Here is a 17,078-nt window from a genome sequence, read left to right as displayed (position 1 = left end):
GCGATCGAATGTAAATTACCTATCTGATATCTTTTCAGCTTTAATGTTGCAGTTTACTCTTGTAAGTACGCCACGAAATAAAGTGACAGCCATTCATTGAAGTAGCTACATATTATGATGCATCTTACTCTAGGGCCACTTATCGTACTAAGGTTTTACTACGTTTTACTGGTTGTATGGCCTCTTATGAGTCCGCGCGGGCAGGTACCACCACCCTGGCTATTACTGCCGTGAAGCAGTAATGCGTTTCGATTTGAATGGTGGAGCAGCCGTTGTAATTATACTGAGACCTTAGAACTCATATCTCAAGGTGTGTGGCGCATTTACGTTGTAGATGTCTACGGGCTCCAGTAACCACTTAACACCAGGTGGGCTGTGAGCTCGTCCACACATCTAAGCAATAAAAAAAAAGTTTTCATCAAACAACAAAGTGGAGAGCAGCATACACATCCCGATTCACCATACACAAGGTTTTAACATAGCCAACTCGGGTCGGGTTCGCATACCAACCTGTAGAATTATAGCTGGATGAACTATTGTCAGCTCCTGGCCTATTTCTTTGATACCCAATTGAGGAAATAAACACACAGCCCACCTAGTGTCACGGGACCTCGTAAACATCACAACCCGAGGGCCTCAAATTTAAAAAATTATGTCAGTCTCAATCGTAGAAGGCCCGTTGCGGCCTTCGAGCAAGCCCGTACATTTGCTTCGTGAAAATTGGGCAAGAAATTTACGCCCACCCACACGGGCCTAATGACCTGTCGTCAATAACAACGCAAAATTGTGCGAGTTTGATTTTCATCACAAGATGTTATGCCTTAAATTACGTATTTCCTCAAGACTAGACACATGTCGGCGGGCTTTGTACACTGGGCATCTTATCGCTTAGGCTAAAACGACCAACCAACGACCAAAATTGTAGGCAAAGGAGTTTAGGGTCCACCCGATAGTGGAGGGTTATCGTCGATCATGGACGTCAGCAATGCACAGCGTAACCGCTGCTTACCACTGAGTACACTCCACAAGCCTCGTTCAAAGAAAGACATGTCATAGCGGTCGGGAAACATAGTGAAGGGGGGGTTCATTCCAGACCGGACCAATATGTAGCAGAAAAGATCTTTGGAAACGTTCTCTCAATGAACGCAGCGGTTCTAGGTAGAGCGAATAAAGTCTGCTCCGATCTAAACTAACAACAGTTGACCGAGGTCGAACATAAGTGTTGCCATTTAGTATTAATACCGTAAAATGGAGGGAATTGAGACACTTTTTAAGTTTGACATTGATTTTTTTCTTCTTTTTTTGTAGTTATAGTAATAAAACGGAAATCACAATGGTCCCACAAAGAATAATCATACTACTCGACCAAGCTAAGTTTACACCTCGTTGGAATGCGGCGGTCCGCCCGCTTCCCCGCTCACCTTCCCGCGATCGCCCTGTCGCATCAGTACGATTAGCATCTTTGTCGCCGACACGCGTCATACGAGTTTTCGTCTCCCTATACGTTGAATTTTAAATTTTTTAACTTGTTAGGTTTTTGGTTGAAGTTTAGTTATATTATTGGACTATTTTCGTTAAGTTTTTGTTGAACTGTTGTTACTGAACGCTTAACCTTCATTGTTTTTTTACTTCGAGAGGATTGTTGTGGTAAACAAAATGAAAGGAAAGGTGATACACAGTGAAAGGAGAAACATAATCCTGAAAAAGAAACAAAGGAAAATTATTACTGAGCAATTGAGATACAAATTTAAAAAGTGCAAGAACCCCGGGTGGTCTTAATACAAAAACCTGATATCGCTATATTCTAATGTACCCATGTATAATATATTGTTAAAAACAATAAATGCAAAGTAAAATCTAACAAACATTTGTTTACATTTTTAAAGTCATAGCGAATCCTTTTTTCAGACCGTACCTAAGCGGCATCGTGACGTAATCGATGCGAGGTGCAAACTTAGCTTGGTCGAGCTGTAGTTACAAAAACTCACTTGCCCCTATTGTATGAATAGGGATAGGCGTTGGGGTGAATCGGGTTACTTATGGGGACAATAGTTTTTCGATAGGGCTGGCACTATTTAGTTGTTAGGTAGGTACCTAACTTTAGGATTTCAACAAAGTTAAATCTCTAACAACCGGACAAAAGTATTGTAACATCCCAGATTTGTCCCTATTCTGCCTCGTCCTTATTGCCCCCAATCTAATGTGTCAGCAGTTTCAACTTTGTAGCACTGGTAATAAAAGTTTTGGCTCTATGTTACGATTACGAATAGCACTTGACTACTTCTCGCTACTACTCCTCCTACTCTCGACCACTTGACACTTCCTCGACAGTCACAGTAGAAGACACAATAGAATTACATAACCATAATACCATAAATTAAACTTTGAATCGGACAAGACATTGAAAACGAAAATAAATTTTATTTTATTTTATTATCTTTGTCTTTAATAAAGTAATTACAGGTAGGCACTAAAAATAACCATGCATATGTAAGACCATAATACAATTATATAATTTCTGGGTGCACTCCCACGCAGGCGCGGTGCCGAGGGCGCGCTTGTGTGGGAGAGCATTCACGATACAACGAACGCGGCCTCGCCCCGCCCCCCAACCCCCCGCCGGACGAGGGGGTCGCGGGGGGCGGGGTGACGCGCACTGAGTATTGCGATAACGTTATCAGCCCCGATGCATTCACGTTTAACCCTAGGCAAAAAATAATAATCACAAGAACAAAGCATTTTCAAATACCTATGTAACGCCGGTTTTACAGAAGGCACATAATAATATATCCGTAAAGTAAAATAATAATAATAATAAAAAAAACTGTTTTCATTTTTAAAAAAGCTATCTCGTTATTACAGTAACTACATATTATTACACTAAAGTAAATATTTATTATAAAAGAACACGTTACTTTCAACGAAGCTAAGATCGTGTGCTATTTTTAACGTTCGTTTTTTTTTTTAATTATTGCTATTTATCGGGTTTTTCAAATATGAAACGTAACACTACACAATACAATACAATTAAGAATAGCGTGAGTTCGACTGGTCACAACTAATGTCTTCTCGGTGACATACAATTGAATGCAAACTGTAAATGCCACAAATTGTCAATATTGAATGCATTGGAATAGCAACGGTTAAAGCTCTTAAACTGCAGGGCAAGTATTTAAAGACTCATTAACAATATATAACCTTTTCAATGTATTGCATTGTGTATTTAATCAACAAAGAATCAACTTTCCGTCGATTCAATCATTTTACTAAATAAATAGATATTATTTTCTACAGAAACAATAAGGTGTTATGTGTAAATAAAATATGTTCAAGGTATAATCGCAATGTGTTTGCTCTGAACGATTGAAGCATGTTCCTAGAGATCGGGCTTCACTCAACGAAACAACATAAAGACGTCCATTCACTATCGAACATATCTTGTAGCATGTCGGGAGACATTCAACTATAAAAGTATTGTATAAACCAATTGAATATGCAATTTCGAAAAGGGCATATCTCACAAATATAAAATATCTAATTAAATGTATATACTACTGACGTTTAAGATAATAATTCCAGTGATTTTCAATTGCTAATTAAGACTAAAATGTATCTCAAAAGTTAATATTTTAAATTTTACACTGCTTTAGAAAATAATCCGTTTTTTTTTCATTTCCTGAATATTTTACATTTTCAGAGATGTGCCCTTTTCGAAATTGGGTATTCAATTAGTTTTTCATCACAAGTCGAGCACAAAGCTCTCATTTCCTCCTCGATATTTACAAAATCTCGTTCAGATAATGAATGATCGTCTTTATTATTTCGGATACTATATATCAATAATTAAACAAAGCTATCTACATGAGCCACTCTTAATCGCTTTAGAATTTTTAATGTCCCACGTGAACGACACGAGCTTAAGCGAATTGTGAAGCAAGTTTTTTTTTTGAAGTGAAACTTCTTTATCGGCGTTGGAAAAAAATTTACCGTCACATTTTTCGGTTACGCGTCACATTTTTCCGTTACGCGCCATCTGTTTTGTATTCATGTCTATGATAATAAAATCCTTTTGTTTAAACTTTATCTAATTTAACTTTTTTGTATTCATGTCTATGATAATAAAATCCTTTTGTTTAAACTTTATCTAATTTAACTTTATTTAACCAATTTCTAGAAAGTTGCATGTAGATCATTTTTCGAAAAATAAGGCCATAAAGAAGTTTCACTTCTTACGTGTGTACACTAGTACACGCACACATTTTTTTTTACTAATTACCACGTCCGTAATTTAATACACATCCATTTAGCATCGTTCCTTTCACGTAAGACGTAGTAAGTTGCCATACTGAAAATATCGCAGACCTTTAGGCGACTATCGACCGTTAGTATAAAGATATTTTCGCGTTGGCATCACTGTTACGTTGTTAACACCACTGTTTGGGAATGATTCATAAATTATTGCATTTTTTTTCTTTCATTTTCAGCCATTGGATATTCTCACGCCGGCTCTGACGGTGATCGGGCTCTGTTCTGAAAATAAAAATAAAACAACATCTGTGCAATTCACACGTGGTAAAAATGAAACCTTCAAAAATTAAAATACAACTATCCTAAATGTCTAAGTCTATGTAACTATATTCTAGACCTTAGAACTTATAATTTCTGGTGGTAGGATCTCTTGTGAGTTCGCGCGGGTAGGTACCATCACCCTGCACACCCCACAGTAACAGACTGCCGTGAAGCAGTAATGCGTTTCGGTTTGAAGGGTGGGGCAGCCGTTGTAACTATACTGAGACCTTAGAACTTATATCTCAAGGTGGGTGGCGCATTTATGTTGTGGATGTCTATGGGCTCTAGTAACCACTTAACACCAGGTGGGCTGTGAACTCGTCCACCTATCTAAGCAATAAAAAAAAATGTAAAATTTTGTCATTAGTAAATAATTGTAAATCATCTTTTAAAGTATGAGGTATGAATTGATATTTTAACTTCACGTATAATCCTAAATTAAAATTCAATACAAGAGGTTTCATACGCAAGTTAGTATTAAAAATCTCATAGATGGCGCTGTATTAAAAAAAACCCTACACTGAGAACGTCTAATGTGTTCTATCTCATTCTCTCGCCGGCTGAATTCTATACATTTATGTGTTTGTGTCTCTATGGATTTATTTTTTCGTTTCATCGAGTTTGAAATCACAACGATACTAAAGAGGTTTCACTTCAAAACAATAAAGAATTTAGCATATCAATGCCGTCATCAGCAGATGTCGGCGAGTTGTTCGCTGGTGTAAGTACTGACTCTACTGGCAGCACTGGCGCCGCACACTGTCGGCCTGCGAGGGCCGCACGTCGGCGGGCTCGGCGTCGGGCCGGATGACGTCACCCTCGGGCGGGTCGCGCATCTGCCGCTGCGACACGATCCTGTAGATCTCTGCACACAAACACACACAATTATTACAATACGCAATACGCAAACATACAGAATAACTACATATTTATTTTGACGTGAGTGAGTCTCTAAAATTGCTTTCTTAGGGACACAATTCAAAGAGACGAATGATAACAAAATCGGGGGATACAGTTTCGTGTTGTAGCTATATATCTATAATCCCCACCCACATTTCAATTATACCACTGGATAGATTAAGAATCAAAGAATTTATTACGGTAAGTAAGGACTGAAAAACAAATCGCGCGCGGGGGAGGGGACAGTCCCGCCCTTTTGGAGGCCATTTTACTGGGTATTGAGATTTCCATTTATTAAAGCTTTTGACTCGGTGAAAGTACAACGTTCATTTAAATTTTAATCGTCAGCTCTCATTAAAATCTATCAATTATATATATAACATTAGTAACAAATTGTAACTGTGGGTAAGGTAAGGTGTGGATAAGGTGTTAAAGAAAAAAAAATACAATGTCGGCCTATATTTTACTACCCACTCCCTAGTGTCATGTCAAATCTTATATATAACAGTTTTACTTATTGCCTATGTAGTTAGCTGAGCATATGGCCCACCTTATGGTAAGTGGTTACTGTCGGTAATGGATATTAGGAATGCTATGCCAAGCCGCTGCCTATTTGCCTTCATCGTGAAGCCAATCATATTTTAGACAGGTATGTATTAACAAAAATTCGTTTCCCGCCTTTAAGATTGGAGCTTCGGCATGATCGCGTCACTCGACATCCCGGAGTTACCCATGAGGCAAGAGCAACGCATACTATTTACAATTTGTACTCGAATTCCGTCTCCGTAGAAATGTAATTACGATCACGACTTATCCACTTCCTGACCATGAGTTTATGTGTCCGGCGGGACGTTGCACCGACCACTACCGTTACGAGACAAGGCGCTCGTTGAATTTATGATTTATTGTTGCTGTTGGGTTTTTAACGTCGCTCGAGCTCCACCTTCGTTGTGGAATCTACAACTAAACGCGCAATGTACTCGTAACGATTGTTAACGATCGACTTCGGACGGTGAAGAAAGTAAAATCGTGTACTAAGAATGACATCTTTAAAACTGTATGCGGAACTCTGTCCTACCGCCACAACAATGGGACTGGACCAATTGGATATCGAAGTCATTGGAATATTCAGTCTCAGGTAACCGAATCTAATAGGGTAGATTTGCGTACCCTGCTTTTCAATCTCAATACAAATTTGAGTTAACTTTTACGCGATCGAGAAGTTAAAATTCGCGCTAAGCACACTGGTGTATGTCGAACCTTTAGAATTATAGTAGCGGTCGGAGAACTGGGGTAAATTACCCCAAATGGGCTAAAATGAAATTTCGGGAGGTAAAAATGAAACTTTTGTGAGTAAAATGTATTGAAGTGAAACTTCTTTAGCATCGTTGTGATTCCAAACTCAAAAATATCACATGAATTATAAAATAAGAAGAAATTATCATTTACTTAAATTTTCTGTGGGGCGATTTTTTTTCCTCAACTGTATATTACATATATTACTATTATTACCGTTATGTATTACTAGGTATTGGCATTAAATTGATAAATTGAATAAATGATGTTTAAATTGAATTTTTAGTTATCGTTTTCTTTTCAAAATTATCATGGGCGCTATAACATGAAAGATGCTAAAAAGAAGCCATTTCGTTTTTTTTTGTTCTTCGCCATTGGGTAATATCAACTTACACAAAAATATTTTGGGGTAATAATTAAAAAAGTTCCCCGACCGCTGAATTATAGGAACCCTAATGCAAAAAAATGTGTTTATTTGAACCATAGAGTTACTATTCTAACTGGAGTGCTTACTTCGTTTGACATAAAAACTAAAAATATACTTTATCCCTATGGCTTAAAGTTTATTTTTAAATAGCAAAAGATGTAAGGAAAAACGGTCTGAAAAGAGAATGATTATTAAGTGGTGGTGTCCCTCTCGCACATTTTACAAACAAAAAGCAGTGTTGCTAGCTTAGAGGATTTTCCACAAAATCTCGTAATTTGGACCGCTGTCTTAGTTATCAAAAATGGCTTTTAGTGGTTAGTGGATTTTTTAGTAGCTTGGGCGTTGTTGAAAATTATCGAAAAGGTTAAAATCAATCTACTTTACAGCATTTTAAACATTTTATGACAATAATATATCTAAATACTTATTATTTAAGCGATGTGACTTAAACTTAACTAGAAAATGTTGCGACAATTTAGAATTTCCATCAACGTCAAAAATTAAATTGGTTCAAAAGAAACGTACAAAGTCATGGTGAAATTAGTTTCTGATGATGACAATTTATTAAAATAAATTATATAAGAAGTATTGATTATATGACATATTATATTGATTTTTAATAGAACATCATATATTAATAAAGCTCATTAACAAAAAAAAATATTGTTCTATATTAATAAAAACTCTGTTTAATGGAAAATTTAATGGTAGGTACGTAGATTTCTGATGGTTTTCATGTTGAATTTGATGGGAAGCCAGATTAATTGTTGGCATCACCGAAAAAAAGCTATGAATGGATTAAAAGAAAAATGGCGTCTATTTACGTTTGTAGTTCGAAGTTAAAAGGGCACTGATACAGCTTGTGGCTTGTTTTTTTTCGAAAATCGTGAAAGTTTCCGTGTAATTATGGTGAACACTTATATTGTAAGTGGTTTTAAGCGAGAATCCTCTCCAGTTTGTGGAATATCCTTCCATATGTCAGATTCATTGATAAATTTTTACTAGTGTGAGCATATATTTTTAAAATGTGAGATATTTTTTCTCATTATAATATTATATAATATAACCAATATTTTGTAAATAGAGATCAAGTACTATGTGTATTGCGTTATGTGTATTGACTTGTCATTTAAGAGTTATTTAATTGTCTACATATAACAAATAAATGAATTTCAGTTCATTTCATTTTATTACCCATTGTGTTTTATTTCTTAAAATATAACTAGTAGACTTAATATATACGTGTCATGAAAATAGCACAGAAGTAAAAATACAAGCAATTTTAAATCAATTGAAGATGTGAATGTAGGAAAAGAGCACCCGATACGCGCAGACCATGTGTGTTGTGTCTCACTCAGTGTGTCAAATATTAATTTGCACGGCCCACTTAGCCAGTACATTAAAGTAGGAATTGCGTAATTAAGTTCAACATAATATTTAAGTCGCGGTTGAGTATTCGGACGTTAAACATGAGTTTGAAGAAGTTTAAGTAATAGAACTGAGGTAATGATGTTTGTAACAAAACTCAGTGCTAGATTTTCGACATCGCAGCAATTTCCAAAAAAAAGCGTCGAAAAAAAGTCACCATGACGACGAAGCAATGTTTAAAATTGAATTTACATAAATAAACTGTTGCAAGCACGTGTTTTGTATTTACATAGGACTACACAGAATTACTTAAGGTAAATTCAAAACTGATGGATGCGTATAATTTTGTCCTATAAATAAATTTTATATGGTCACCACATTAGACAAGGACACCGCGACCAAAAAGTATTCTCTTTCGAGACCGATTTCTCGGCATTAGACAGCACTCCAGTTGTAGGTACTTATTAACTCCATGATTTGAACACATCGAATAGAGTTTTCAAACCGAAAAGACGTAGAGGAGGGGGACGGAGTGAAAGAGACCGATGGATAAGTTTGTCTCTTTATTAGCTATTTTTGGTCGTTTGATTATTAAGAGTCGCTGAAAAGGGTAGTTCTAGGTCCATTTTTTAATTAAAGTCTCTTCTTTTTCTCCACTGTATCCCACTAGGCGGGGTCTGCACAGTTAATTTTTCTCTTCCATTCTCTTCTATCAGCCGTCATCTCAACACCCACTCCTCTCTCTCTCTCTCTCATATCGTCATTCACACACTCCATCCATGTCTTTTTCGGTCGACCGCTTCCCCCTCTATCTTGCACTGCCATTTCCATATTTTTTAAATGTTCTTATTGCTTATATGGGTGGACGAGCTCACAGCCCACCTGGTGTTGAGTGGTTACTGGAGCCCATAGACATCTACAATGTAAATGCGCCACCCACCTTGAGATATAAGTTCTAAGGTCTCAGTATAGTTACAACGGCTACCCCACCCTTCAAACCGAAACGCATTACTGCTTCACGGCAGAAATAGGCAGGGTGGTGGTACCTACCCGTGCGGACTCACAAGAGGTCCTACCACCAGTGAAAAATACATGTCCATTTAATTAAACTCGAAATCCAAAATTTCGAATTGGGTCTCTATAATTCTAAGGGTGCGATATATTGAACACTAAGTTACGATAATATGTTCATTTTAAAATTGTGCGTCCCTTTAACCTTCAAACAATGCTAATATATGAATACATATAATATGACATCATAGTGTGGGCGTTCATTGACATTAGCAAAGCGAACGATTTCGTAACGGTATCGCTAATTTGCATTACAATGTAATATTCATTCTATCGATGTTCCGAAATATTCACTAATATTTTAATGAGTCATTCATTGTATCACATCATAGCCAATCGAACGCCCTATATTCAAACAGAACACTATGTACGTAATCTATTAAAATTATTAAAAGTATAAGAATTAAAATGGACCCCCGTGAACTAACTTAATTTCATTAATCACAAAATTTATGAAGATCTATATATATATATAAAAATGAATTGCTGTTCGTTAGTCTCGCTAAAACTCGAGAACGGCTGGACCGATTTGGCTAATTTTGGTCTTGAATTATTTGTGGAAGTCCAGAGAAGGTTTAAAAGGTAGATAAATAATAATATGAAAATGCTCGGAATTAAATAAAAATAGCAATTTTGCTTTTCCTTTGATGTGTCTCCCTCCCGTCAGACGGATTCCTTTTGTTTGTTTTAACTTGATATTATACAAAAGTTTAGGTCTTTTATTTATCGATTCAGGCACTACGAAGTCTGCCGAGTCAGTTAGCAGAGAATATAGAGAAGGAGTGCAGAGTGTAAATATTTACATATTTATGCAAAAAAATACATTAAATCAATATAAAAAAACGTTGCACACACTACCATATATTTGACACAACACACATATATTATATACCACCCTTCATTTATTGTCAAACTTTTGTTATTGTTATTCAAATTGAATAGATTAATATTATTTGTATATAGCGTAGTCTTGTGATTAAAGTAGTATAGTCTTTGACAATAGAACCAATAATACTGTTCAAACTTTAATTTCAAATAATTATCAAATAATTTCAAATATAATTCAATTAATTTCAATATAATTTCAAATAATTTCGACTGGGTGACCACTAGTTAGTACAAATGTACATTTCATCGTACCTAAGCATGTCTCGAAATTGCGAAGTGGTTTTTCAAGAGCACGACTGTCCTCCGCCACAATTATATAGCACGTTCGATAAGCACTACGTCACTCGTGGGTACTGACCGGTCAGAATGTTCTGGAAGGCCGGCTCGACGTTGGTAGAGTCCAGGGCCGACGTCTCGATAAAACTAAGTCCGTTGGCTTCCGCGAACGCTTTCGCCTCCTCCGTCGGGATGGACCTGCGAACGCGCACCGTAACACTTAGCTGTGTGGGACCGCTTGGGATCAAGTGATACTGCTAGTAGGACCTCTTGCGAGTCCGCGCGGGTGGGTACCACCGCCCTGCCTGTTTCTGCCGTGAAGCAGTAACGCGTTTCGGTTTGAAGGGCGGGGCAGCCGTTGTGACTATACTGAGACCTTTGAACTCATATCTCAAGGTTGGTGGCAGTATTTACGTTGTAGATGTCTATGGGCTCCGGTAACCACTCAACATCAGGTGGGCCGTGAGTTCGTCCACCCATCTAAGCAAAAAAAAACCTTTTATTTGGCTTCATTGTTTGTGCTTATCTTCATTTAATCGAATGAAAATACTTAAGTATATTAGAAATGAATGGGAACATAATATGTTTGACCACACCTAATCTCTTTATTGTCAAATATTTATTACCCTTGAAATTTTATACCATCCACTGGGAATATGTGTGATATAAATAACACAGTTAATAAAATCGGTTGAGGGGGAACATTGGACGGTATCGTAAGCAAACTTTCAATTATTGAATTACTCTTAATGTTTAAAAAACGAATATTAAATATTAAGTAAATACTCGAATGTATATTTTATTTTTTTAATTTTACATAAGATTTATAATAAACGCCGCTCTCTTTGTAGGCGTATAAAGAAAGAAAATAAACATTCGCCCTCTGACTCTGCTTTCGTGATACTTGAACACACCCTGACCAGACATATAGCCAAAAAAATAATTAAACATTACTAAAAAGATTCATTAAAAAACCATATTATTATATTAGACTATATTATTAGACCTTCATGTTAGCTGCTGTATTTGTTTTAGAATCTTTTAAGTAAATATTTTCGTACAGAGACTGCAGATAACGATATAAGTGGAAATCTCATCTAAAATCACGGATGTTTAGATGACAAGTTGTTTCTGTATTTCAATGAGTATGAATTCCAATGAAGTTTGGTTTTTAAATAAGAAAACAAACTTGTCATATTTCGGAAACTAATGCCTTTAGGGATTATCTAGAATTTTGGAGTGATTTATTTCGATCTCATGTCTTGATGTTGGCGGGGTTACTTAATTTTCCCTGTATGAACTCACAAGAGTTTCTACCATCAGTAATTATGCAAATTATAATTTTGCAGATTAGATGTTTATTACATGATGATATTCCTTCACTGTGGAAGTCAATCGAGAACATTTGCTAAGAAAGTATTTAATTAGAAAAATTGGTACTTGCCAGCGGGATTCGAGCACCGGCGCATCGTTACATACGAATGCACTGGACGTCTAATCCTTTAGGTCGCTAGTGTTGTCTAGATTGGAGCTCGATAGTGTTGTCTAGATTGGAGCTCGCTAGTGTTGTCTAGATTGGAGCTCGCTAGTGTTGTCTAGATTGGACGTAACTAGAGACGTACCTAAGATGTCTGAGATCGCTCTTGTTGCCGACCAGCATGATGAGGATGTTCTGGTCGGCGTGGTCGCGCAGCTCGCGCAGCCACCGCTCCACGTTCTCGTACGACAGGTGCTTGGCGATATCGTACACGAGCAGCGCGCCCACCGCGCCGCGGTAGTACGCCGACGTGATGGCGCGGTACCGCTCCTGCCCGGCCGTGTCCCATATCTGAGCTTTTATGGTCTTACCGTCGACCTGGTGGACAACAACAAGATATAGCCTTCGATTTTGAAGTCGTCGTGGCCTAAAGGATAAGACGTCCGGTGCATTCGTGTTGAGCGATGCACCGGTGTTCGAATCTCGCAGGCGGGTACCAATTTTTCTAATGAAATACGTACTTAACACATGTTCACGATTGACTTCCACAGTGAAGGAATAACATCGTGTAATAAAAATCAAACCCGCAAAATTGTAATTTGCGTAATTAATTGTGGTAGGACCAATTGTGAGTCCGCGCGGGTGGGTACCACCACCCTGCCTATCTCTGCCGTGAGGCAGGAATGTGTTTCGGTTTGAAGAGTGGGGCAGCCGTTGTAACTATACTTGAGACCTTAGAACTTATATCTCAAGGTGGGTGGCGCATTTACGCTGTGGATGTCTATGGGCTCCAGTAACCACATAACACCAGGTGGGCTGTGAGCTCGTCCACCCTTCTAAGCAATAAAAAAAAAAGCTTAGTTCATTGGTCCCCGTGGGCTTTAATAAATTATTTCCTTGCCAACACGATTCAGGATTTTAAATAAAGGCTCACTTACAACTATAAATTCGAATTTACAACTCAACATTGTTCCCTTGGCCAGTAGGAAGAATCAAAATATGATATTTTTATTTATTATTCCTTAGATGTATTATGTGATTAAAAAGTCTCGATTAAATTGTGTCATAGTTGTCTCATATTTTAACTTGGAATAGCAGCAGAAAATAGACAGGATGGTTCTACCACCACTTGACAGACCTGAGAATTGAATATGAGTGGAAATGTTGAGTTTCACAAAAACTACTTCACAAAGCTGTCCAATCTGTGAACATACCACAATTTATCTATGCTCCAATCCAATAAGATGTATAATATTTATGTAAAAGGAAATCTCCATTTTTAAAACACCCACAAAATTGGTTGTAAAAAAAAATTATTAAAATATTTTTGAAATGGTCATACAGAAAAGGGATAGGGGACGAGAATATCTTATGATCTCTCTCACATGCTCACAAAATAATGAGTTCATATAAATCATTTTGTACAGCTTTTCTCATGTTTGTGATTCATAATATTGATAATATTGACATTCTTTGACACCTACAATTTGAGATGGAAACCGGAACTTCCATAAATAAATAACAAAAATTAAAATTAACCAACATCTTTTCTATCATTTAAACTAACAGAATTGCAATTGGTACACAAGTAGAATAAAATCTTGTTTTTTTTTAAGCCTTTCAAAGTTTTAAGAAATATTTACTTGACAGTGGGACAGAAGCTAAATAGTGAAAACATTGTAGGTTTAAGAATTTATATTGTTTGTTTAACAATTTGTTTGTGTTTCCCGAGCGCTATGACATGTCCTTCTTCAAACGAGGCTTGTGGAGAGTATTAAGCGGTAGGCAGCGGCTTGGCTCTGCCCCTGGCATTGCTGAAGTCTATGGGCGACGGTAACCACTCACCATCAGGTGGGCCGTATGCCCGTCTGCCTACAAAGGCAATAAAAAAAAAATAAAAAAAAAAAAATTTAAAGTTTATACAGAAAACATAAATAGTCTGAAAACTAACACAAAGGTCTGAGAGTCTCTTAATTTGTCCATATACTTCTATGACATCTCATTTTTTTAAACCAGTCCAACAAAATTTTACTACATTTTTCATGACTAATATAAATATGTGTGTATTGGAAACAATTTGACAAAAAGGGAAACTGTTACATACAATGAACTAAGTGAAAATATGATTTAAAATTACTATTACAACAGTGATTTTTTGTTTTATTTGTAGCAGGGTAAGCAGCTGTATATACAATGACTATTGAAATTATTCTAAATAAAGATGACTCATTTCAACTATGTACTGTTATATTTGAATAAATTTAAAGGTTTTTGTTAATGAATTACAAGGTTTACTGATTAAAGATAAGACAAGCAATTTTAATTTGAAGATCACTAAAAATATATTTGTCATACATACTTAATACTGACTATAAGAGGGCGCATATTGTGAAAATATGTTTTGCTGAAAGAATTCACACTATTGAAACGATAGGTACTTACACTTATATCTGTGAATATATTGATATATTATGTGAATTTGAGAACAACATCCATTTATAAAATATGAATAATGTAATTTTGTAGTACATTTTAAACAAAATAGGTTTACTTTTGTTGGTGTTTGAGATATTAGACATCGTTTTTAAACTATTCACATTAAAAGTTTAGTTGCCGCCCCTATTTTTATTTCATAACAGATATAATTAATGGCTCAATTTTTGAACAATTACATTATTTAATGGAATTTGATACTCACCTCTATACTTCTTGTTGCAAATTCCACACCTATGGTAGATTTAGATTCTAAATTGAATTCATTTCTAGTGAAACGCGACAGAAGACTGCTTTTACCCACACCAGAATCTCCAATGAGTACAACTAAAATTAAAATAAAGTTACTTATTTACTAAACTCAAGGTGATTATCGCGAGTCGCGATCCTGATGATCATAAGCTATAATATCGTGTTTACTATTTTATTTTACTATTAAAGACAATTCGTTATAGGTTAGTGGTTATAAAATACTATATTTTACTAAATTATTGTTAACATTATCGAAACATAGAACAATCATTTTCTTTATTAGACTACAAAAGAGGCATACATGAGTCATGAGAACGGGAAATTACAAAAAAATCGATCGAGTCATACAATCAGCTGATGTTAAAATACAATATTATTTTTGGTCTGAGATTGAAATTATATTTGGTTTGATGCATACATTTTGATTCTAATATAGTACTGAGAATTAAAACACAAAACAAAGGAGAAATCTAAATAAGACATTTTTTCTACGTCACTATAGTATTACAAACAATGGGATTCATCATTTATAAGTTATAAAATAATAGTTCCGTTGACTGCGAAAATTAATTAAAAGAAACAGGCGAGTAAAAGTCTTACCTTTGAACAAATAATCATATTCATCCTCTCTTGTGCCCATTTTGGTTTATCCGGAGCTCTTTAGTCGACGTCAAAAATCGGTCAGTTTCGAGACGTCAAGATGACCGTAAATAAAAATAATATTGGACACAAATATCACAGATTTATAAAACGATGCACAGTTCTTTTAACATCACTTTTTAATTGTGATTATTTTGATTGAAAGCGCTATCATGTACCTATCGAAATAATAAAATTCTAAATTGTTGTAGGGACAAAATGGCGGATTGTTTTACGCCCCTCGGGTACGTTCGATTTCCGAACAGGTCCCAAAAGTGTAAAAGTTAATTTTTTGAAAATGTTTACTGCCAAAAGTTTCATCCATATATTTTATTTTTAAATTGTTACACTACTAGCATATCCATTCTTTTTTTAACGAAAATTCGATAAATATTAAATTTAATTGAAATTTCATGTAATAAATTTTCGAACGTAAATCAGTTGTGAGAATTCTATTCTGACATAACTCGGATCAGCTGTCAGGTGTCAAAATTTTGACATCTTGACCGTTTTTTAAGGAATTTAATGACCTGGTACTAAGACCTTTAAGTCATGTCTTATTTTAATTTAAATATATTCTTATCTTTATGAAAAATGATTATATGGGGTGAAATGAAATGAAGATGATTAATTTGAGACATTAATCAACTGGGATGAAATGAAATGAAATGAGATGATATGGGATGAAATATAATCTTAGTAAAATGGTGGTCATTTACTAAGATTTTTTCAGTGGACTTTTTGGAGGATCCCGAGAAGTTGCGTCCAGCGGTTTTGTTTCATTTTCCCATATTTGTGCACTTTCACAGATACTAAACAGTTAATAAACCACCGTTATTACACATTTAAACCTGAAGAAACACTAAATAGACAAAATAAAACAAATCACACAACTTCACTCCTCGCGTTCCCGATGACACAGTCAATATTTAAGACATATTTACTGGTGGTAGGACCTTTTGAGAGTCTGCGCGGGTAGGTACCACCACCCTGTTTATTTCTGCCGTGAAACAGTAATGCGTTTCGGTTTGAAGGGTGGGGCAGCCGTTGTAACTACATATACTTGAGACCTTCGAACTTATATCTCAAGGTGGATGGCGCATTTACGTTGTAGATGTCTATGGGCTCCAGTAACCACTTAACACCATGTGAGCTGTGAGCTCGTCCATATATCTAAGCAATAAAAAAAAATCCATGCCTATCTTGGTCTATCTGGTATGTTTTTCGAGTGCATAACTTAGTAAAGCCAAAGGATGTAATAAGTACTCTGTAATGGTATCGTTTGCAATTTTTTTTATTTGTTCATTCAATATCACATACACATGAATACCGAACACGAACATTGTCCTGGAATGCAAACCGTTGACCGTAGACCCGTGGACGAAGACAGTTTTTTTTAATGTTATCAGCCCTCCCGACAAC

At 36.0% G+C, this 17,078-nt stretch overlaps 2 protein-coding genes across 4 annotated transcripts in view; one reads left to right on the top strand and one right to left on the bottom strand.

The window, feature by feature from the left end:
- The window catches only part of LOC101736572 (mitochondrial pyruvate carrier 1), a 497,008-nt gene that overhangs the window by 414,668 nt on the left and 65,262 nt on the right, over positions 1-17,078 (top strand). The gene's annotated exons all lie outside the window — the stretch shown is intronic.
- On the bottom strand, positions 2,415-16,564 carry Rab11 (ras-related GTP-binding protein Rab11). Of its 3 annotated transcripts, none has more exons than XM_012690932.4 (6): positions 15,618-16,564; positions 14,971-15,092; positions 12,418-12,650; positions 10,878-10,993; positions 5,303-5,434; positions 2,415-4,530 (listed from the first exon to the last, which is right to left on the bottom strand). In XM_012690932.4, exons 1-5 carry the CDS (start codon positions 15,655-15,657, stop codon positions 5,304-5,306), a joined length of 642 nt encoding a protein of 213 aa, XP_012546386.1. In that variant the 5' UTR covers positions 15,658-16,564; the 3' UTR covers positions 2,415-4,530; position 5,303. The 3 variants fall into 3 exon arrangements, with proteins under 3 accessions (XP_012546386.1, XP_012546387.1, NP_001037618.1); XM_012690933.4 differs by having other exon boundaries at positions 2,415-4,525; positions 15,618-16,132; NM_001044153.1 differs by lacking the exon at positions 2,415-4,530 and having other exon boundaries at positions 5,248-5,434; positions 15,618-15,734.

Source organism: Bombyx mori, chromosome 6 (assembly GCF_030269925.1).
Source record: "Bombyx mori chromosome 6, ASM3026992v2".
Classification (NCBI taxonomy): Eukaryota; Metazoa; Arthropoda; class Insecta; order Lepidoptera; family Bombycidae; genus Bombyx; species Bombyx mori.
The sequence above is the reverse complement of the archived record's forward strand: the minus strand, read 5'-3'. Positions and strand labels throughout refer to the sequence as shown.